Below are 23,686 nucleotides of genomic sequence, written 5' to 3' on the forward strand. Positions count from 1 at the left end.
ACTTATCCGAAGAGAGAATATTTGCTGCAGGGCGAGTGGGACTGGGGAAGTTGCTGGTGCAGAGAGAGCTGATGCAGACATGACAGGCTGAATGTATCATTCAATGCGTGCAGTTCTGCAGTTGGTTACCGCCTCCTCAAAAACGCTGTGCTGGTCACGTGAGAAGTCACGTAAGCTTAGCCCTGACCCACCTGATTGGTGAGATACTGACGATCTCTACATGACCATGAGGCAGTGGTTCACTGACAGGGGGAAAAAAGCAACTGCTGTAAACGGACCTGCTGCTCTAGTCAGAAATCCTGGGAGGACTACGGCGACAGGGAAACTGTCAGCAGTGACCTACAAGTCTTTGAACAGAATCAAGCTGATTGAAAACATGGAGGACAAATGGGACTTGAGGCAGTCCGCGGTATTGTAGTTATCGCTTCTCGGCCTTTTGGCTAAGATCAAGTGTAGTATCTGTTCTTATCAGTTTAATATCTGATACGTCCCTTATCTGGGGACCATATATTAAATTGATTTTTGGAGCAGGGAGATGGAATAGGGGCTTGCTCCGTCCACTCCACGCATCGACCTGGTATTGCAGTACCTCCGGGAACGGTGCACCCCTCATCTATAAATCTAAAAACAGCTTCATGTTTATAGCTCAGGCCTTCGGTGCTTTGTGTCCGCTGGGTGGGTTTGAGTACCAAGTGCTTCATTTCTCACACCTCACATCCAGCCGGGCGTGAGTCGATTCAAACCCGTCTGTTCTAAGGTGGCTGTTCAGCTCCCGCTCCCTATCCTTCTCTCGCCATCTCTGTCTCTTGCGCACCTTGACACTTGCTCTCAATGTCATCCCCTCACCCCTGCTGCGTGCTGCACCGTCCCGCCAACGCCGGGCCCCGATCACACCACGTGGTGTCAGAATTTGGGAGTTGCAGCAACCGTAGCTGCCCACCAGCTTTTCCTACTCGCGAACGACATTTCAGAAAAACAAGAGAAGGTCGACTGTGCTACGTTGCTGCATGCTGCTGGGGATGAAGCTATCTAGGGGTTCAGTCGTTTTGATTTTGATGACTTGAAAGAGAGGTTTCGAGAACACTGTGAGCTAGGACAAAAATAATCGGGACGTATTTAAGGCGCATGTTTTTCATCAGAGTGCAAGGGCAGGCGGAACCGATAGGTACGCATGTGACTGACCGGAAAAACGAGGCAAGGGACTGTGAGTTTCAGCCACTTTCCGATTCACTGAGCCGCGACAGAATCGTGTGTGCTATCACGAATGACTGAGTCAGAGGCAGGTTACTCAGAGAGTCAATTCTCACTGGGAAAAGCAAAGAGACAGCACTAACTCGACAACAGCACGTGAGAAAACGTAGAACAAACAAACCAATGTATGCTGACCGGAACTGGCCTGGAAAGATAATAAGGCAGGTAGGAGCACTGCAGATTATCCGGCACCTGGGCTGTGTACGCAGGGACTGGCACAACACCCCCTTGCCTTCTTTTGCACTTTGCTGCCTCAGCCAGAACTGGCAGCATTCTAAGTCAGTCTCACACAAGCAGCGTGTGCCAGCTGTCTGTGACAACAAATTCCAAAGACTCACAACCCTCTGAGAGAAGACGTTCCTCCTGATCTCACTCTTAAATTGGTGCCTCTTTATTCTGTTCAGTTCTAGGCACTCCCATGAGGGAAAATGTCCTCTCAGCATTCACCCTGTCGAGCCACGTAAGAATCCAATATGTTTCAATAAGATTGTGTCTCATTCATTTAAACTCAGGATCTACACTCATCTGGAGGTAGGGTTTACCGGGCTCAATTTTACTGAAAAGCTGACCTCCGGCTAGTTCAGCAAATAGGTCGTTGAGCAAGGGGAAAGGAAACCGCCTAGCACACACCAGCAGGCGAACTGTTGCAGCTTGATATTGCGGCTCCGGAACTCAATCCCTCTACGAGTGAAACCTAACAGCCTTCTTAACAGCACTATCCACCCGGGTGGCAACTTTCAGGGATCTACGTACATGGGACTCCAAGATCCCTCTGCACATCCACACTACCAAGAATCTTTCCATTGACCCAGTACTCTGCCTTCCTGTTATTCTTCCCAAAGTGCATCACCTCACATTTAGCTGCATTGAACTCCATTTGCCACCTCTCAGCCCAATTCTGCAGTTTATCCAAGTCCCCCTGCAACCTGTAACATTCTTCCACACTGACCACTACTCCACCGACTTTAGCGTCGTCTGCAAATTTACAAATCCATCCACCTATGTTATGCCTGCGTCTAAGTCATTTATAAAAATGACAAACAGCAGTGGTCCCAAAACAGACCCTTGTGGCACACCACTAGTAACCGGACTCCAGGCTGAATATTTTCCATCAACCACCACTCGCTGCCTTCTTTCAGAAAGCCAGTTTCTAAGCCAAACTGCTAAATCACCCTCAACTCCATGCCTCTGCCTTTTCTCCAACAGCCTACCTCGTGGAACCTTATCAAAGGCTCCCGGCGTCCTGCTCGTCTACCCCATTGAAAACAATAGCGTGCTTCTTTAGAATTCTTGATCAGTCGCTCTCAGAATCTTGACTAGTGATTGCCTTCGGCCCATTTGAATTTGATTCTGTCCAACCACATTCTTGCCCATAAAGCTGTAAGATTTCCTTTGATGACGCGCAGGCTGTGTCTTCAGACTGACCGTATAACTGAACGTTCCCACCGTGAAAGCACCACTTCACCTGTGTGTGTTCCTCGCGCAGTTTCTGAAGGTTGCAGCGCAACGTGACTCAGCCGTATCAATGAAACCGGTGTCCACCTCCATTCTTACCGGTTTGCAGTTCAGTAAGGGAGCGACCGGGGCGTCGGCAGGTATCGCCAGTATCTGTAACAACAACACCTCATTGGTTTGTGCGTCTGGGCTTTTGTCTTCTTACCCTTTTTGTACCATTTAGGATTTCTTCCTGTACTTTCGCTGCAGGTTATTGGTACTTTCTCCCCCGAGCGCACCCACTTGATATATTCTTTTTTAATGCTGCAGTTTCTGCACACAGCTTCTTTCTACCAGCAATTTGCTGCTGCCTGACATGTGTTTCCACAGCAGTGGCAGTTTTGTGTCTGCGTTGGTGCTTGTCCCTGGGCCACCATTTTGTGAACTCTCAGCCACCATTTTGTGAGGTGTTGACCTTCCTTGGCTGCGAGTTCCATCACGGTTGCCATTCCCAGCACTTTCATTTAAGTGCAGTCACCTTTGCGTCAATAATCTCTTCTGGATCGCTTCACATCTTACGGCAGGCTGCTACAAAAGGTAGATGCTCGTGGGATCTGAGGTGAGCCGGCTAGCTGGATACAAAACCGGCTCGGTCACAGAAGACAGAGAGTAGCGGTGGAAGCGCATTTTTCGGAAAGGAGATCAGTAACTGGTGGTGTCCCGCAGGGCTCAGTGCTAGTGCTGTTCGGCAGACTACCAGAAGGACGTGGATGCTTTGGAGAGGGTGCAGAGAAGGTTTACCAGGACGTTGCCTGCCCTGGAGTGCTTCTGTTGTGAGGAGAGGTGGAATAGACTTGGATTGTTGTCACTGCAAAGACGGAAGCTGAGGGGCGACCTGATAGAGGTCGACAGCATACTGAGAGGCATCGAAAGGGTGGCGAGTCAGTGGGTACAGGCTCACGGTGAGAGGGGGAAAGTGAGAAGGGAAAAAGTGCGGGGAAAGGTTTTCACATAGAGGATGGTGGGTGCCTGGAACGCGCAGCCAGTCGAAGCGCTGGAAGCAGGCACATTAGGAACGTTTCAGGCTCACCTTGTTAGACACGTGAACGGGAGGCGGGCGGAACGGCGGGACTGAAACCACGTCTGGGCAACAAGTAGCACGTCCAAACAAGGAGTAGGAATCGGCACAGGCTCGCTGGGCCCTGTGTTATCGATCCGACGGTGCCAAAGTCTCCGGCCACGTGTATGACTTTGGTGAATTTCTGCAAATACCTTGTAGACGGGGCTGTGGCAGGGACCTTATTGGGGTGTCCACGATAATGAGGGCCACGGAGGGCATTTTTGCTGAGTTTGCAGATGGCACAAAGATAGCTAGAGGGACAGGTAGTTTTGAGGAAATGGGCAGGCTGCAGACGAGCGTGGACATGACGGGCGAGTGGGGAAAGAAGAGAGCGAGTGGGGGGTTTTGCACTCTGGTGGCAAGAACAATCGGGTAGACGATTTCTGAACGAGGGAAAGGCTTTGCAAATCTGAAGCGCAGAGGGTCTCGGGAGTCCTAGTTCCGTGTTGTTTCAAGATTAACATGCAGGTTCATCCGATGGTTCGGAAGGCAACTGCAGTGTCGGCATTCATTTCAAGCGGGCGAGAAAACAGGAGCAGAGACGTGCTGCTGAGGCTGCATCGGGCTCTGGTCTGAGCACAGGCGGAATATTGGGAGCAGTTTTGTGCCCTGTACCGAAGGAAGGGATGCGCTGGTGTTGGAGGGAGTCTAGAGGAGGTTTACAAGCGTGCTCCCCCTGGGGCTGAAGGGTTTGTCACACAAAGTCTCTGGGTCTCTACCCGATGGTGTTTCGAAAGGTAAGGCGGGATCTGACTGATCCTTACGGGCTACTGGGAGGCCTGGTCAGAGTGGACGTGAAGAAGATGGTCCCACTAGTAGGCGAGACGAGGACCTGGAAGTACAGCCTCAGGGTGAAGGGTCGCCCCTTCAGGCCGAGATGAGGTTGCATTTAAGACAGAGATAGAGAAGTTCTTGATTATAAGGGGATCCAGGGTTGTGGGGAGAGGGCAGGAGAATCGGGGTTGAGAAACCTGTGAGCCACGACCGAGTGGCGGAGCGTGGGCCGAATGGCCTGATTCTGCTCCTACGTCTTATGGGCCGTCAGACCTTCCGTGGTCTTGGGGTCATGACAGAAAGCAGCTGTTTCCCAGAGGGTGGCGGCGGTCTGGAATGCACTGTTCGGGAGGGTAGCGAGGCGGGGAACCTCAAAACCTTGAAAAACTACTCGGATGAGCACTGGAAATGTCATAACTTTTCCTGGCTACGGACCAAGCGCCGGAAAGTGGGACTAGAGCAGACTTAGAGTAGCTTTGTCAGTGCGGACTCGGAGGGCCAAAGGGCCTCTTCTGTGCCGTGTGACTGTGTGGGGAAGCTTTCTGATTCCCATCTGTTGATTGAGGCCGCGCTACCGATGCTTCCTGATGCGGAGCAGCCGGATGGATGGATCCAAGTGCGCACTGAAGGTGAGAGGGTGGGAGAGAGCTTCGGAGCCTCCGTCCGTTTGGTTCAGGTTCCGTCTCGTCCTGATGCATGCATCGATGTACGTGCTCAGTGGCTACCAATAGAGTGAAGTTGCAGTTGATCACTGACTCCACGCGCGGTGCTGCAGGTCGTAATGTCTAGACGAAAACAGAACTCGCTGCACCCTTCGGGAGAAGGGTCACTGGACTCGAAGCGTTCATTCTGCTTTCTCTCCACAGATGCTGAGGTTTTGCTTACTGGGTGTTTTGCCTTATTTTGCATTTGAGACGTTGCTTTTTGATTGCACAGCCGCTATCAAACCATTAGCTTGCTGTTAGCGCTGCAATTAGCACTCTTGAATCTTGATTTGCAATTCTAAGGAAGCAGACCGAATTGGAATGTTTGGAGCGGGAGCCGAACCAATAAAGGCTGATTTGCTGTAAATTGATCTTCACGTCCCCCGTCGTGCTGTTCATTTGCACGAGGTGGGATGGGAGTTCGCATTTTCCAAGACAAGATGGATTAGTCTGTAAGAGTTTCTGTTCGAAAAGGTGAGCCGAGATTTCCTGACAGTGAGGTTTTTCGGTCAGAATTCGAACCTGCTCCAATCGTTTGCCTTGAGGGGAGGCAGGGATTTTTCACATTGGTAACAGCTGAGATTTTTAGAACGTCGAACAGAGCAGCGCAACAACAGGCCCTTCGGCAACTGTGAGAAACAAAACTCACTCACAATTCAGCCTGAGGCAAAGCCTTAGAAACAAGAACATCTTATTCTTTACGGCCTTGCAAGAACGGGCGTTTTGCTCAAGCAATCAGGCGCGAAAACAAAACATGTAAGCATTCTTATTCAGTTTGCAAGTTGCGGAATCACGCCTCCCTTTTCCCATCCTATCACAACCTCACTTGTTTTTCTCTAATTTTCCTCATCTGACTACCCTGCTGTCCTTGTCCTTGTCTGTTACAGCCTGTCGGTTATTTTATCCAGTTCCCCTTATCATACTATAAGCTTATTGTGAAATGCCCCTACTGCTACTTTTGTGGTCAGCTACAACACTTTAAAGTTATTTCTTAGTTTAAAACTATTTCTTAAACAAAAACCTCTATATTCGTTAAAATCTTAGCCTTAAGTATGCTGCAAGAATCCCGCCACCGTTTGTGTAATGTTCCCCTTCCCCTCCCCCCACAACACCCCGTCACCCATCTGCAAAAACAACATCTCTAACCACCACCACCTGCAGAAACTACATTTCTAATCTCCCACAAACTGTCAGGGACATTTAAGCGACTGCTGGACGAGCCACACGCTGGACGGCAGTAAATCGAGGGGTGTGTAGGTTAGGTTGATCTTAGATTAAGAAAACTGCTCGGCACGACATCGTGGGCCGAAGGGCCTGTACTGTTCAATGTTCTAACTGCAGGCACATCCACACACACATCAAAGACATGGAGGGCTCGGCTGAATCTATTGCTTTCTTCTCTACGTGTCACGTTTCATCGAGGTAGTGTCCTAGGCCCAAGCATCTTCAGCGAGTGGTTAGAATATGCAGTGCACTGCCCGAGAGAGAGGGTGCTGGAGGCAGATTCAATGGTGACTTTGGTCGGAGGGTCGGACACTTATCCGAAGAGAGAATATTTGCTGCAGGGCGAGTGGGACTGGGGAAGTTGCTGGTGCAGAGAGAGCTGATGCAGACATGACAGGCTGAATGTATCATTCAATGCGTGCAGTTCTGCAGTTGGTTACCGCCTCCTCAAAAACGCTGTGCTGGTCACGTGAGAAGTCACGTAAGCTTAGCCCTGACCCACCTGATTGGTGAGATACTGACGATCTCTACATGACCATGAGGCAGTGGTTCACTGACAGGGGGAAAAAAGCAACTGCTGTAAACGGACCTGCTGCTCTAGTCAGAAATCCTGGGAGGACTACGGCGACAGGGAAACTGTCAGCAGTGACCTACAAGTCTTTGAACAGAATCAAGCTGATTGAAAACATGGAGGACAAATGGGACTTGAGGCAGTCCGCGGTATTGTAGTTATCGCTTCTCGGCCTTTTGGCTAAGATCAAGTGTAGTATCTGTTCTTATCAGTTTAATATCTGATACGTCCCTTATCTGGGGACCATATATTAAATTGATTTTTGGAGCAGGGAGATGGAATAGGGGCTTGCTCCGTCCACTCCACGCATCGACCTGGTATTGCAGTACCTCCGGGAACGGTGCACCCCTCATCTATAAATCTAAAAACAGCTTCATGTTTATAGCTCAGGCCTTCGGTGCTTTGTGTCCGCTGGGTGGGTTTGAGTACCAAGTGCTTCATTTCTCACACCTCACATCCAGCCGGGCGTGAGTCGATTCAAACCCGTCTGTTCTAAGGTGGCTGTTCAGCTCCCGCTCCCTATCCTTCTCTCGCCATCTCTGTCTCTTGCGCACCTTGACACTTGCTCTCAATGTCATCCCCTCACCCCTGCTGCGTGCTGCACCGTCCCGCCAACGCCGGGCCCCGATCACACCACGTGGTGTCAGAATTTGGGAGTTGCAGCAACCGTAGCTGCCCACCAGCTTTTCCTACTCGCGAACGACATTTCAGAAAAACAAGAGAAGGTCGACTGTGCTACGTTGCTGCATGCTGCTGGGGATGAAGCTATCTAGGGGTTCAGTCGTTTTGATTTTGATGACTTGAAAGAGAGGTTTCGAGAACACTGTGAGCTAGGACAAAAATAATCGGGACGTATTTAAGGCGCATGTTTTTCATCAGAGTGCAAGGGCAGGCGGAACCGATAGGTACGCATGTGACTGACCGGAAAAACGAGGCAAGGGACTGTGAGTTTCAGCCACTTTCCGATTCACTGAGCCGCGACAGAATCGTGTGTGCTATCACGAATGACTGAGTCAGAGGCAGGTTACTCAGAGAGTCAATTCTCACTGGGAAAAGCAAAGAGACAGCACTAACTCGACAACAGCACGTGAGAAAACGTAGAACAAACAAACCAATGTATGCTGACCGGAACTGGCCTGGAAAGATAATAAGGCAGGTAGGAGCACTGCAGATTATCCGGCACCTGGGCTGTGTACGCAGGGACTGGCACAACACCCCCTTGCCTTCTTTTGCACTTTGCTGCCTCAGCCAGAACTGGCAGCATTCTAAGTCAGTCTCACACAAGCAGCGTGTGCCAGCTGTCTGTGACAACAAATTCCAAAGACTCACAACCCTCTGAGAGAAGACGTTCCTCCTGATCTCACTCTTAAATTGGTGCCTCTTTATTCTGTTCAGTTCTAGGCACTCCCATGAGGGAAAATGTCCTCTCAGCATTCACCCTGTCGAGCCACGTAAGAATCCAATATGTTTCAATAAGATTGTGTCTCATTCATTTAAACTCAGGATCTACACTCATCTGGAGGTAGGGTTTACCGGGCTCAATTTTACTGAAAAGCTGACCTCCGGCTAGTTCAGCAAATAGGTCGTTGAGCAAGGGGAAAGGAAACCGCCTAGCACACACCAGCAGGCGAACTGTTGCAGCTTGATATTGCGGCTCCGGAACTCAATCCCTCTACGAGTGAAACCTAACAGCCTTCTTAACAGCACTATCCACCCGGGTGGCAACTTTCAGGGATCTACGTACATGGGACTCCAAGATCCCTCTGCACATCCACACTACCAAGAATCTTTCCATTGACCCAGTACTCTGCCTTCCTGTTATTCTTCCCAAAGTGCATCACCTCACATTTAGCTGCATTGAACTCCATTTGCCACCTCTCAGCCCAATTCTGCAGTTTATCCAAGTCCCCCTGCAACCTGTAACATTCTTCCACACTGACCACTACTCCACCGACTTTAGCGTCGTCTGCAAATTTACAAATCCATCCACCTATGTTATGCCTGCGTCTAAGTCATTTATAAAAATGACAAACAGCAGTGGTCCCAAAACAGACCCTTGTGGCACACCACTAGTAACCGGACTCCAGGCTGAATATTTTCCATCAACCACCACTCGCTGCCTTCTTTCAGAAAGCCAGTTTCTAAGCCAAACTGCTAAATCACCCTCAACTCCATGCCTCTGCCTTTTCTCCAACAGCCTACCTCGTGGAACCTTATCAAAGGCTCCCGGCGTCCTGCTCGTCTACCCCATTGAAAACAATAGCGTGCTTCTTTAGAATTCTTGATCAGTCGCTCTCAGAATCTTGACTAGTGATTGCCTTCGGCCCATTTGAATTTGATTCTGTCCAACCACATTCTTGCCCATAAAGCTGTAAGATTTCCTTTGATGACGCGCAGGCTGTGTCTTCAGACTGACCGTATAACTGAACGTTCCCACCGTGAAAGCACCACTTCACCTGTGTGTGTTCCTCGCGCAGTTTCTGAAGGTTGCAGCGCAACGTGACTCAGCCGTATCAATGAAACCGGTGTCCACCTCCATTCTTACCGGTTTGCAGTTCAGTAAGGGAGCGACCGGGGCGTCGGCAGGTATCGCCAGTATCTGTAACAACAACACCTCATTGGTTTGTGCGTCTGGGCTTTTGTCTTCTTACCCTTTTTGTACCATTTAGGATTTCTTCCTGTACTTTCGCTGCAGGTTATTGGTACTTTCTCCCCCGAGCGCACCCACTTGATATATTCTTTTTTAATGCTGCAGTTTCTGCACACAGCTTCTTTCTACCAGCAATTTGCTGCTGCCTGACATGTGTTTCCACAGCAGTGGCAGTTTTGTGTCTGCGTTGGTGCTTGTCCCTGGGCCACCATTTTGTGAACTCTCAGCCACCATTTTGTGAGGTGTTGACCTTCCTTGGCTGCGAGTTCCATCACGGTTGCCATTCCCAGCACTTTCATTTAAGTGCAGTCACCTTTGCGTCAATAATCTCTTCTGGATCGCTTCACATCTTACGGCAGGCTGCTACAAAAGGTAGATGCTCGTGGGATCTGAGGTGAGCCGGCTAGCTGGATACAAAACCGGCTCGGTCACAGAAGACAGAGAGTAGCGGTGGAAGCGCATTTTTCGGAAAGGAGATCAGTAACTGGTGGTGTCCCGCAGGGCTCAGTGCTAGTGCTGTTCGGCAGACTACCAGAAGGACGTGGATGCTTTGGAGAGGGTGCAGAGAAGGTTTACCAGGACGTTGCCTGCCCTGGAGTGCTTCTGTTGTGAGGAGAGGTGGAATAGACTTGGATTGTTGTCACTGCAAAGACGGAAGCTGAGGGGCGACCTGATAGAGGTCGACAGCATACTGAGAGGCATCGAAAGGGTGGCGAGTCAGTGGGTACAGGCTCACGGTGAGAGGGGGAAAGTGAGAAGGGAAAAAGTGCGGGGAAAGGTTTTCACATAGAGGATGGTGGGTGCCTGGAACGCGCAGCCAGTCGAAGCGCTGGAAGCAGGCACATTAGGAACGTTTCAGGCTCACCTTGTTAGACACGTGAACGGGAGGCGGGCGGAACGGCGGGACTGAAACCACGTCTGGGCAACAAGTAGCACGTCCAAACAAGGAGTAGGAATCGGCACAGGCTCGCTGGGCCCTGTGTTATCGATCCGACGGTGCCAAAGTCTCCGGCCACGTGTATGACTTTGGTGAATTTCTGCAAATACCTTGTAGACGGGGCTGTGGCAGGGACCTTATTGGGGTGTCCACGATAATGAGGGCCACGGAGGGCATTTTTGCTGAGTTTGCAGATGGCACAAAGATAGCTAGAGGGACAGGTAGTTTTGAGGAAATGGGCAGGCTGCAGACGAGCGTGGACATGACGGGCGAGTGGGGAAAGAAGAGAGCGAGTGGGGGGTTTTGCACTCTGGTGGCAAGAACAATCGGGTAGACGATTTCTGAACGAGGGAAAGGCTTTGCAAATCTGAAGCGCAGAGGGTCTCGGGAGTCCTAGTTCCGTGTTGTTTCAAGATTAACATGCAGGTTCATCCGATGGTTCGGAAGGCAACTGCAGTGTCGGCATTCATTTCAAGCGGGCGAGAAAACAGGAGCAGAGACGTGCTGCTGAGGCTGCATCGGGCTCTGGTCTGAGCACAGGCGGAATATTGGGAGCAGTTTTGTGCCCTGTACCGAAGGAAGGGATGCGCTGGTGTTGGAGGGAGTCTAGAGGAGGTTTACAAGCGTGCTCCCCCTGGGGCTGAAGGGTTTGTCACACAAAGTCTCTGGGTCTCTACCCGATGGTGTTTCGAAAGGTAAGGCGGGATCTGACTGATCCTTACGGGCTACTGGGAGGCCTGGTCAGAGTGGACGTGAAGAAGATGGTCCCACTAGTAGGCGAGACGAGGACCTGGAAGTACAGCCTCAGGGTGAAGGGTCGCCCCTTCAGGCCGAGATGAGGTTGCATTTAAGACAGAGATAGAGAAGTTCTTGATTATAAGGGGATCCAGGGTTGTGGGGAGAGGGCAGGAGAATCGGGGTTGAGAAACCTGTGAGCCACGACCGAGTGGCGGAGCGTGGGCCGAATGGCCTGATTCTGCTCCTACGTCTTATGGGCCGTCAGACCTTCCGTGGTCTTGGGGTCATGACAGAAAGCAGCTGTTTCCCAGAGGGTGGCGGCGGTCTGGAATGCACTGTTCGGGAGGGTAGCGAGGCGGGGAACCTCAAAACCTTGAAAAACTACTCGGATGAGCACTGGAAATGTCATAACTTTTCCTGGCTACGGACCAAGCGCCGGAAAGTGGGACTAGAGCAGACTTAGAGTAGCTTTGTCAGTGCGGACTCGGAGGGCCAAAGGGCCTCTTCTGTGCCGTGTGACTGTGTGGGGAAGCTTTCTGATTCCCATCTGTTGATTGAGGCCGCGCTACCGATGCTTCCTGATGCGGAGCAGCCGGATGGATGGATCCAAGTGCGCACTGAAGGTGAGAGGGTGGGAGAGAGCTTCGGAGCCTCCGTCCGTTTGGTTCAGGTTCCGTCTCGTCCTGATGCATGCATCGATGTACGTGCTCAGTGGCTACCAATAGAGTGAAGTTGCAGTTGATCACTGACTCCACGCGCGGTGCTGCAGGTCGTAATGTCTAGACGAAAACAGAACTCGCTGCACCCTTCGGGAGAAGGGTCACTGGACTCGAAGCGTTCATTCTGCTTTCTCTCCACAGATGCTGAGGTTTTGCTTACTGGGTGTTTTGCCTTATTTTGCATTTGAGACGTTGCTTTTTGATTGCACAGCCGCTATCAAACCATTAGCTTGCTGTTAGCGCTGCAATTAGCACTCTTGAATCTTGATTTGCAATTCTAAGGAAGCAGACCGAATTGGAATGTTTGGAGCGGGAGCCGAACCAATAAAGGCTGATTTGCTGTAAATTGATCTTCACGTCCCCCGTCGTGCTGTTCATTTGCACGAGGTGGGCTGGGGGATGGGAGTTCGCATTTTCCAAGACAAGATGGATTAGTCTGTAAGAGTTTCTGTTCGAAAAGGTGAGCCGAGATTTCCTGACAGTGAGGTTTTTCGGTCAGAATTCGAACCTGCTCCAATCGTTTGCCTTGAGGGGAGGCAGGGATTTTTCACATTGGTAACAGCTGAGATTTTTAGAACGTCGAACAGAGCAGCGCAACAACAGGCCCTTCGGCAACTGTGAGAAACAAAACTCACTCACAATTCAGCCTGAGGCAAAGCCTTAGAAACAAGAACATCTTATTCTTTACGGCCTTGCAAGAACGGGCGTTTTGCTCAAGCAATCAGGCGCGAAAACAAAACATGTAAGCATTCTTATTCAGTTTGCAAGTTGCGGAATCACGCCTCCCTTTTCCCATCCTATCACAACCTCACTTGTTTTTCTCTAATTTTCCTCATCTGACTACCCTGCTGTCCTTGTCCTTGTCTGTTACAGCCTGTCGGTTATTTTATCCAGTTCCCCTTATCATACTATAAGCTTATTGTGAAATGCCCCTACTGCTACTTTTGTGGTCAGCTACAACACTTTAAAGTTATTTCTTAGTTTAAAACTATTTCTTAAACAAAAACCTCTATATTCGTTAAAATCTTAGCCTTAAGTATGCTGCAAGAATCCCGCCACCGTTTGTGTAATGTTCCCCTTCCCCTCCCCCCACAACACCCCGTCACCCATCTGCAAAAACAACATCTCTAACCACCACCACCTGCAGAAACTACATTTCTAATCTCCCACAAACTGTCAGGGACATTTAAGCGACTGCTGGACGAGCCACACGCTGGACGGCAGTAAATCGAGGGGTGTGTAGGTTAGGTTGATCTTAGATTAAGAAAACTGCTCGGCACGACATCGTGGGCCGAAGGGCCTGTACTGTTCAATGTTCTAACTGCAGGCACATCCACACACACATCAAAGACATGGAGGGCTCGGCTGAATCTATTGCTTTCTTCTCTACGTGTCACGTTTCATCGAGGTAGTGTCCTAGGCCCAAGCATCTTCAGCGAGTGGTTAGAATATGCAGTGCACTGCCCGAGAGAGAGGGTGCTGGAGGCAGATTCAATGGTGACTTTGGTCGGAGGGTCGGACACTTATCCGAAGAGAGAATATTTGCTGCAGGGCGAGTGGGACTGGGGAAGTTGCTGGTGCAGAGAGAGCTGATGCAGACATGACAGGCTGAATGTATCATTCAATGCGTGCAGTTCTGCAGTTGGTTACCGCCTCCTCAAAAACGCTGTGCTGGTCACGTGAGAAGTCACGTAAGCTTAGCCCTGACCCACCTGATTGGTGAGATACTGACGATCTCTACATGACCATGAGGCAGTGGTTCACTGACAGGGGGAAAAAAGCAACTGCTGTAAACGGACCTGCTGCTCTAGTCAGAAATCCTGGGAGGACTACGGCGACAGGGAAACTGTCAGCAGTGACCTACAAGTCTTTGAACAGAATCAAGCTGATTGAAAACATGGAGGACAAATGGGACTTGAGGCAGTCCGCGGTATTGTAGTTATCGCTTCTCGGCCTTTTGGCTAAGATCAAGTGTAGTATCTGTTCTTATCAGTTTAATATCTGATACGTCCCTTATCTGGGGACCATATATTAAATTGATTTTTGGAGCAGGGAGATGGAATAGGGGCTTGCTCCGTCCACTCCACGCATCGACCTGGTATTGCAGTACCTCTGGGAACGGTGCACCCCTCATCTATAAATCTAAAAACAGCTTCATGTTTATAGCTCAGGCCTTCGGTGCTTTGTGTCCGCTGGGTGGGTTTGAGTACCAAGTGCTTCATTTCTCACACCTCACATCCAGCCGGGCGTGAGTCGATTCAAACCCGTCTGTTCTAAGGTGGCTGTTCAGCTCCCGCTCCCTATCCTTCTCTCGCCATCTCTGTCTCTTGCGCACCTTGACACTTGCTCTCAATGTCATCCCCTCACCCCTGCTGCGTGCTGCACCGTCCCGCCAACGCCGGGCCCCGATCACACCACGTGGTGTCAGAATTTGGGAGTTGCAGCAACCGTAGCTGCCCACCAGCTTTTCCTACTCGCGAACGACATTTCAGAAAAACAAGAGAAGGTCGACTGTGCTACGTTGCTGCATGCTGCTGGGGATGAAGCTATCTAGGGGTTCAGTCGTTTTGATTTTGATGACTTGAAAGAGAGGTTTCGAGAACACTGTGAGCTAGGACAAAAATAATCGGGACGTATTTAAGGCGCATGTTTTTCATCAGAGTGCAAGGGCAGGCGGAACCGATAGGTACGCATGTGACTGACCGGAAAAACGAGGCAAGGGACTGTGAGTTTCAGCCACTTTCCGATTCACTGAGCCGCGACAGAATCGTGTGTGCTATCACGAATGACTGAGTCAGAGGCAGGTTACTCAGAGAGTCAATTCTCACTGGGAAAAGCAAAGAGACAGCACTAACTCGACAACAGCACGTGAGAAAACGTAGAACAAACAAACCAATGTATGCTGACCGGAACTGGCCTGGAAAGATAATAAGGCAGGTAGGAGCACTGCAGATTATCCGGCACCTGGGCTGTGTACGCAGGGACTGGCACAACACCCCCTTGCCTTCTTTTGCACTTTGCTGCCTCAGCCAGAACTGGCAGCATTCTAAGTCAGTCTCACACAAGCAGCGTGTGCCAGCTGTCTGTGACAACAAATTCCAAAGACTCACAACCCTCTGAGAGAAGACGTTCCTCCTGATCTCACTCTTAAATTGGTGCCTCTTTATTCTGTTCAGTTCTAGGCACTCCCATGAGGGAAAATGTCCTCTCAGCATTCACCCTGTCGAGCCACGTAAGAATCCAATATGTTTCAATAAGATTGTGTCTCATTCATTTAAACTCAGGATCTACACTCATCTGGAGGTAGGGTTTACCGGGCTCAATTTTACTGAAAAGCTGACCTCCGGCTAGTTCAGCAAATAGGTCGTTGAGCAAGGGGAAAGGAAACCGCCTAGCACACACCAGCAGGCGAACTGTTGCAGCTTGATATTGCGGCTCCGGAACTCAATCCCTCTACGAGTGAAACCTAACAGCCTTCTTAACAGCACTATCCACCCGGGTGGCAACTTTCAGGGATCTACGTACATGGGACTCCAAGATCCCTCTGCACATCCACACTACCAAGAATCTATACAATCGACACAGGAATTCTTGGACATCATCGGAAATATACACATAGACAAGGAAGAAACTATGATCTCATTCGATGTAACGGCACTGTTCACCTCCATCGACAAAACACTAGCCAAAGAAACAATAGCCAACCTGCTGGACAGACATAACAGACAACAGAACGTTGAACCTATCAACAAAGACGGCATACTTAAACTACTGGACTTGTGCCTCACAACACATTTCACATTCAACACCCAAATATACGAACAAATCAACGGAACACCCATGGGCTCACCGATCTTTGGACTCATAGCAGAAGCAGTAATGCAAAGGTTAGAACAAACAGTCTTTCCGCAAATTCAACCCAAACTCTGGGTCAGATACGTGGATGACACCTTTGTAATCATTAAAAATACAGAAATAGAGAACACACACCAGATCATCAACGCCACATTCACAGGAATCCGATTCACTAGAGAGGAAGAAAAGGACAACCAACTCCCATTCCTAGACGTGGTGGTACAGAGAACACCGAATGGAGAATTCACCACAAAGGTTTACAGGAAAGCCACACACACAGACCAAGTCCTAAACTATGAAAGCAACCACCCCAACACACACAAACGAAGTTGCATCAGGACACTATTCAAAAGGGCCACAACACACTGCAGCACACCAGAACTGCAAAAAGAGGAAGAGGAACACCTATGCAAAGTATTCGCCAAAAACGGATACCCTCGCAATTTCATCAACAAATGCCTAAGGGAGAGACAACGGAACGAGGACATGCCGCAACCTAAAGGACTAGCCACACTACCATACATCAGGAGCATTTCTGAACTGACAGCCAGACTACTGCGACCACTAGGACTCATAACAGCACACAAACCAACAGCCACGCTCAGACAACAACTCACCAGAACAAAGGACCCGATACCCAACATGATCAAAACTAATGTAGTGTACAAAATCCCATGCAAGGACTGCATAAAACATTACATCGGACAAACAGGAAGACAGGTAACAATCCGTATACACGAACACCAACTAGCCACGAAACGACACGACCAGCTATCCTTAGTAGCCACACACACAGATGACAAGCAACATGAATTCGACTGGGACAACACTACCATTATAGGGCAAGCCAAACAGAGAACAGCCAGGGAATTCCTAGAGGCATGGCACTCATCCACAGACTCTATCAACAAACACATCGACCTGGACCCAATATACCGGCCACTACAGCGGACAGCTCGAACTGACAACCGGAAGCGGCAGAGACAGGCCACTATAAATGGCGGAGGAAACAGCACAGAAGCGCTTCACAGGAGGCTCCCAAGCACTGAGGATGTCACCTAGACAGGGGACGAAACGTTTGCAAGACAAATTCCCAGCTCGGGGAACAGAACCACAACAATAAAATATATGCTGGTCATAGTAGATCATCTATCTGGTTGGGTTGAGGCATACCCCCTAGCTACTGCCACTGCGAGTGGAGTGTCTAAAACAATATTGGAGCACATAATTCCCCAATATGGGCTCGTGAACCATATTGATTCCGACCAAGGAACTCACTTTACCTCTAAAGTGTTACAGGGGGTCATGAAAGGGTTGGGAATTTCCTGCGAGTTCCATACTCCATGGCACCCGCCATCATCGGGAAGGGTTGAGAGAATGAACCAAACACTCAAACGACAGCTCTCTAAATTGATAATAGAAACCAGACTCCCTTGGACCAAATGTTTACCTATAGCTCTCTTGCGAGTACGAACAGCCCCAAGGAAAGACTTGGGACTATCCCCCTATGAAATCTTATTTGGATTACCTTACTTGGGAACGAATGGAGAATTGCCAATTCCCGAAACTAAAGATTTGTTTTTAAAGAAGTACATACTGGGCTTGTCCTCCTCTTTGTCTTTCCTAAGGAAACAGGGTTTATTGGCACAGACTCCACCCCTTGAATTCACCGTTCATCCCATCCAGCCGGGCGATTGAATCTTAGTGAAATCATGGACAGAGACTAAATTGCAGCCGGACTGGCAAGGGCCGTACCAGGCTCTTTTGACGACCGAAACAGCAATAAGGACGACGGAGAAAGGCTGGACTCACTACACTCGGATCAAAGGGCCAGTGGACCCTCCCGTGGAGGAAGAAGTCTGGACAGCCGAACCAACGCAAGATCCGCTGAAACACAGACTAAAGAGACTTTGAGTAACTAATTATACAGTGGCGACGCGAGCGTGGGATTATTTCTGTAAGATTGTATATTAAGTATTTTTGTGCTTCAGCATGATGTTTAGAATACTGGGAGTTCTTAGATTATGATGCTAGCTCTCTTAGTATTGGGATTTCATCAAATATCATTTTCATAAGTATTATTAACGGTTCCTGAATCCGATAACCCACAAGTAATAGACACTGATGTAAGCAGCTCAGTAAATTGTGGAGATGTAGATAATCAGAGACAGTACCGCAGCTCTGAGATACATCTTAAGTCATATGGGGATGGCCTTGGGGACGGTACTTGGTATAATGGTCTTGTCACAGTACACCGGGCCCCCTTCCGACCAGCTCGCGACTGTCCCGATAAAAAGTGTAACCCAATATACCTAACAATAAGGAAAACCACCTGGCACGAAACAATCCTGGGTGGGGGCACCTATGAGATACAATTAAACGAAACATTTGGGATAGAAATGAAAGCAAATGGGAAGGATTTCTTGGGCTATTGTTTTCGAATTAGTGTAGGACAGGAAAAACGGGTAGAACTACTGGGTAATAAGATACAATCTTTCACCCTTCCCGATGATCCTAAAGTAGTAAAATTTACAGAGGTAAAGGACTTGAAACAGACCATTGAAATAGAAACTGGGTACGGGGATGCAAATGCCTGGGTTGAATGGGTAAAGTATACTGTGAGATGTCTGAACAAGAGTAATTGTTATGCATGTGCCTCCGGTCGGCCAGTGGCCCAGGTGGTTCCCTTTCCACTCGGGTGGAAGCGAGACAGGAAGGGCATGAAATGTATGATAGCCCTGTATCAGGATGAGACTGCATGGAATGATAGGAATTGTACCTCCCGATCTCTGATGTTCCCTCCCTTGGAGAAGAAAGATGCAAAAGATCCCCGCCTGTTTTCTGCCGCAGTTGGAAATCACACATCGTGTGTGCGTAGACGAGGTACAAGTCGGTCGAAAGATTTGGGGGAGCTGAAACTATGTACAGAGATTAAGAATGTCACCGAAACAGAGAAGGGAGGGAACTACTCAGCATTAAAGGTTCCCCGAGCAGATCTGTGGGGGCAAAATATTGAGACCCACCCTCCCTCCGGATTGGAGAGGGATATGTGCAATTGTACAATTGGCAATTCCATTTACCCTGGCATTTGAGAAGGAAAAGATAGGAGGGAAAAAGGGAAGGGGTAAGAGATTACTGTTAGACACTTCTTTCGATGACAGGATTTATCTCGATTCGGCAGGAGTCCCTAGGGGAGTACCGGATGAATTCAAGGCTCGTAACCAGATTGCAGCAGGCTTTGAGTCAGCTCTCTTTTGGTGGGTAATAAATAATAAAAATATAGATTGGATAAATTACATTTTCTATAATCAACAGCGATTTATAAATTATACAAGAGATGTGGTTAAAGGAATATCAGAACAGCTTGATGCGACAAGTAGAATGGCATGGGAAAACAGAATGGCCCTTGGTATGATTCTAGCGGGAAAAGGGTGTGTGTGTGTGATGTTAGGAGGAAGCTGTTGTACCTTTATTCCTAATAACACTGTACCTGATGGTTCAATTACTCGGGCCTTAAGGGGATTGACTACCTTAGCAGAGGAACTGGCTGAGAATCCAGGAGTAGACACATCTCTCACAGGATGGCTTGAGTCCTGGTTTGGAAAATGGAAGGGGGTGGCGGTTTCTATCCTTACTTCCCTGATAGTAGTAGTCGGGATATTGGTGGCCATTGGCTGTTGTATCATACCCTGTATACGAGTGCTCACCCAAAGACTGATTGAAACAGCCTTGATGAAAGAGGTGCCCCTAAAAGAAAAATGCAGAAGATAACAAATGGTAATTAAAGAAAAGGGGGAAATTGTGGGATACAGGTAAATTAATGTTACTTCTGCAATTCCATTTTACAAAGTAAAATAAACTCACACCAGTGTGTAATTGTTTTAGCCACGAGCTGAGTCAACAAGAATGGAAACGATGTGGAGGAAATATATAATTGTTTTTGTATTAGCTAAAATTGTATGTCAGAATGAAATGTGACTGCAAAACAATGGTAGACATTACGGGCAAGTAGATAAAATGTTGTGAGGGGATGAAGTTAAGCTAGATACGCCTGTACAAACAGTAGGTATAAACATCTGTTTCCCACTTTTACAGAGACAGAGGAACAAACCCCAATTAAAAGGGTCATAGGGATCAGAACAGCCTCGGGAAAGGCACAGATGAAGGGGGTAGATAATGATGAAGAAAGAATATGCCTAACAATGACCTACAGCAGGATGAGGTCAAACAGCCTTGTGAGGCCAGAAATAAGCATTTTGTCACAGACAAGGCCGGATAAGGCAAGAGATAAACAGGGGGAATGGGGGCCGGTCTTAGGGAAGTGGAAGATGTAAGCAGGGGAGGAGCAATGTAAAACAAATCAAATCATATAAATGTTGAGTATGAATTGAATTTGGTGTGTGTATGTCCTCTGCCTTATAGACACTGGACATCACACCCACTTGCAAGTGTAAAATAAATGACACTATTGATTCAGATCTTGTCTCGGACTGAAATTATTGAAGTGAGTGGGCTTTGTTTCTCACAAGACCTACCGGTGTTAAATTGACTAACAAGAATCACAAGGTTTCCGGAGTAAAAGGCGAAGAATTCTTGGTGGAGAAAGTGAGGACTGCAGATGCTGGAGATCAGAGCTGAAAATGTGTAGCTGGAAAAGTGCAGCAGGTCAGACAGCATTCAAGGAACAGGAGAATCGAAGTTTCAGGCATAAGCCCTTCTTCAGAAAGAATTCTTGGTGCCTATTTTTCAGCCAACCCTAATTAGAGGAGATGAAGAGGAAGTGACAGGACAATTACTAACTGTAGAGTTCAATGATAAGTTCTTTAAATAACTACATTGTGGCGCTCTGCTCTTCTTTGTCTGTCCTTAGGAAGAAGGGTCTGTTGACCCAGACACCTCCACTTGAGTTCGCAGTACATCAGATACGACCGGGTGATTGGGTCCTGATAAAGGCCTGGAAAGATACCAAACTGTACCCAAGCTGGGAGGGACCGTTCCTAACCCGCCTGACTACTGAAACAGCCGTCCGAACTGCTGAAAAAGGGTGGAGTCATCACACGCATGTTGAGGGCCCCGTGGACGCTCCTTCCCCTTCGGCAGAGTGGTAAGCTCATCCTACAGACAACCCTCTGAAAGTCAAGCTGAGCAAAAAGAATGGACTGAGATAAGAGACTATTAAATATTGGTTAAAAAACTGTATCCCAAAACAATTGTAAGTGTTGCTTGGACTCCCTCCTCCCTGGCATACAAAGGGTTAGGGAATAGACAGATTGGGTTGTGAGCTGGAATGAGTGGTCAGCTTTATATTGACACGATAATATTGGCGCTAGCTGCTAAGGGGGGATGGGAAAAATCATTTTACCGCTTTATGTCAGAACTATGCTAAGCTAAAGGGGCATACCGACTGTTGGGTATGGGCTGAGATCCCACACCATGGGGAAGCCGGAATTCCTCTCACGGTAATACCACTTCCTGAAAGAGAAGTGTATGATGTACAATAATTTGACTCGGGCTCAAACAATACAAAATGGAGATCTGACAGGGGTAATTATAACTTTGCAGGATGGTTCCCTCGACCAGCCCCAAAAACACTGGGTGCTATTGATGGCCTTAGAGATCCCCCCCCCCCCCCCCCCCCCGAAAGGAGCAGTAAATACCACTTGTTTCTGTAATCAGAATGATACCGCACCCTTCCGATTAGGAAAATCATCTTGAGTCTACACCAGTCAAGCCATTTCCACGACCATTCCCCGAATATTAAACGGAACATATTGGGTATACGGCCTGAAGCCTATCCATTTATTCCCGGGGAAAAATACATTCGCGTGACCGAATGTGTAGGAATTCACGTATGTTATGATGTTGATCAAACACTGTCTCAAAACCAGAAAGGCTGGAGTGGCTGCTGCTACCTCGCCTTTATAATTCCCCATTTGAGGCTGCTAAAGAGAGCCCCAAAAATACCTCGGAATAAACAGGGAGGAAGGCGAGTAATCCGGAAAGTAACCGAAGGAGATCGCCTCCTCTGGACTTTGATACCTATGTATGGGGCCGCTCGAGCAGGAGTAGAAACACAAAAGTTGGCGGCTTCCCTGGAAGAGTTGGCCAACAATACTTCTGATGCCCAATCCCAAGTAGCAGCCATAACGACCGAAATGATTGCCACTAGGCTAACAACTCTTCAGAACAGGATGGTTCTAGATTATATTCTGGCAGAGGAAGGTGGTACCTGTGCACTAATTGGGGAAGGTGGTTAGTCATGGGGAAGGTGGTTAGTCAATCTGGCTATCTATGGATTATTGATATTAGTGGGTCTGGTGGTAGGATACAATGTCCTAAAATGGGTAATGAGCCGACTGATGATATCCCTTAGGGAAGGAACCCAAATACATCATCAGATGCTTTTATACAGTGTATAAGATTGTGAACCTCATCGCCAAAAGGCATAAGAGGGCAGAACATAACAAAATGAATTAAAGGAGACTTAATTAGTGCAGAAACAACAGTTAGAGAAAAAGAAAAAGGGGGAATTGTGGGAGATTAGAAATGTAGTTTCCACAGGTAGTGGTTAGAGATGTTTTTGCAGATGGGTGACGGGGTGTTGTGGGGGATGGGGAATGGGAACATTACACAAACAGTTGCGGGATTCTTGCAGCATACTTAAGGCTAAGATTTTAACAAATATAGAGGTTTTTGTTTAAGAAATAGTTTTAAACTAAGAATTAACTTTAAAGTGTTGTAGCTGACCACAAAAGTAGCAGTAGGGGCATTTCACAATAAGCTTATAGTATGATAAGGGGAACTGGATAAAATAACAGACAGGCTGTAACAGACAAGGACAAGGACAGCAGGGTAGTCAGATGAGGAAAATTAGAGAAAAACAAGTGAGGTTGTGATAGGATGGGAAAAGGGAAGCGTGATTCCGCAACTTGTAAACTGAATAAGAATGCTTACATGTTTTGTTTTCGCGCGCTTTTGCTAGCCTGATTGCTTGAGCAAAACGCCCGTTCTTGCAGCACAGCGTTTTTGAAGAGCCGGTAACCAACTGCAGAACTGCACGCAGTGAATGATACATTCAGCCTGTCATGTCTGCATCGGCTCTCTGCACGAGCAACTTCCCCAGTCACACTCGCCCTGCAGCAAATATTCTCTCTTCGGATAAGTGTCCGACCCTCCGACCAAAGTCACCATTGAATCTGCCTCCAGCACCCTCTCTCTCGGGCAGTGCACTGCATATTCTAACCACTCGCTGAAGATGCTTGGGCCTAGGAGACTACCTCGATGAAACGTGACACGTAGAGAAGAAAGCAATAGATTCAGCCGAGCCCTCCATGTCTTTGATGTGTGTGGATTTGCCTAAGAAGCCAACAAGCAAGACGTCTGGTTTTAGCTATACAGCTGGGACATGATCTGTGACTTAATATGCGAACATCAATCAAGGCGACATCCGTGGAGAGACAGCAAGGTAACATTCCTCACACAACGATTTTGCCTGAAACATTGATTCTCCTGCTCCTCTGATGCTGACTGACCTGCTGTGCCTTTCCAGCACCACACACTCAAAGCTAATGTTTGAGTCGAGGTGACTCTTCATCAGAATATTTTTTGATTCCAGCATCTGCAGCAATTTGCTCCTATGTTTTGGTTTAAACATACAACCATTAACAAATCAAAATTAATTTGACTTATATTAATAAAGCTCCAAACTG

At 48.3% G+C, this 23,686-nt stretch overlaps 1 protein-coding gene and 3 non-coding genes across 6 annotated transcripts in view; all 4 read left to right on the forward strand.

Moving 5' to 3' along the window:
- Nucleotides 1–420: 420 nt before the first annotated feature.
- On the forward strand, nucleotides 421–611 carry LOC140472935 (U2 spliceosomal RNA). Its single transcript, XR_011957968.1, has one exon. It is a non-coding gene; the product is annotated as a U2 spliceosomal RNA (small nuclear RNA).
- A 5,088-nt stretch (nucleotides 612–5,699) lies between these two features.
- LOC140455412 (uncharacterized) overlaps nucleotides 5,700–23,686 on the forward strand; it is a 33,085-nt gene continuing 15,098 nt past the window's right edge. Inside the window, exons 1-2 of one of the 3 annotated variants that reach the window (XM_072550256.1) lie at nucleotides 5,700–12,864; nucleotides 20,848–21,081. Coding sequence is in view for 1 of the 3 variants with exons in the window: in XM_072550275.1 (XP_072406376.1) it covers nucleotides 15,648–17,039 (1,392 nt within the window). In the remaining 2 variants the exon portion in view is untranslated. Of the gene's footprint in view, nucleotides 12,865–15,406; nucleotides 20,433–20,847; nucleotides 21,082–23,686 lie in introns of those variants that run through there. The other 2 variants (XM_072550265.1, XM_072550275.1) reach the window with 2 other exon arrangements.
- On the forward strand, nucleotides 7,239–7,429 carry LOC140472955 (U2 spliceosomal RNA). The gene has a single exon (XR_011957981.1). It is a non-coding gene; the product is annotated as a U2 spliceosomal RNA (small nuclear RNA).
- LOC140472966 (U2 spliceosomal RNA) lies at nucleotides 14,064–14,254 on the forward strand. The gene has a single exon (XR_011957990.1). It is a non-coding gene; the product is annotated as a U2 spliceosomal RNA (small nuclear RNA).

Source organism: Chiloscyllium punctatum, chromosome 3, assembly GCF_047496795.1.
Source record: "Chiloscyllium punctatum isolate Juve2018m chromosome 3, sChiPun1.3, whole genome shotgun sequence".
Classification (NCBI taxonomy): Eukaryota; Metazoa; Chordata; class Chondrichthyes; order Orectolobiformes; family Hemiscylliidae; genus Chiloscyllium; species Chiloscyllium punctatum.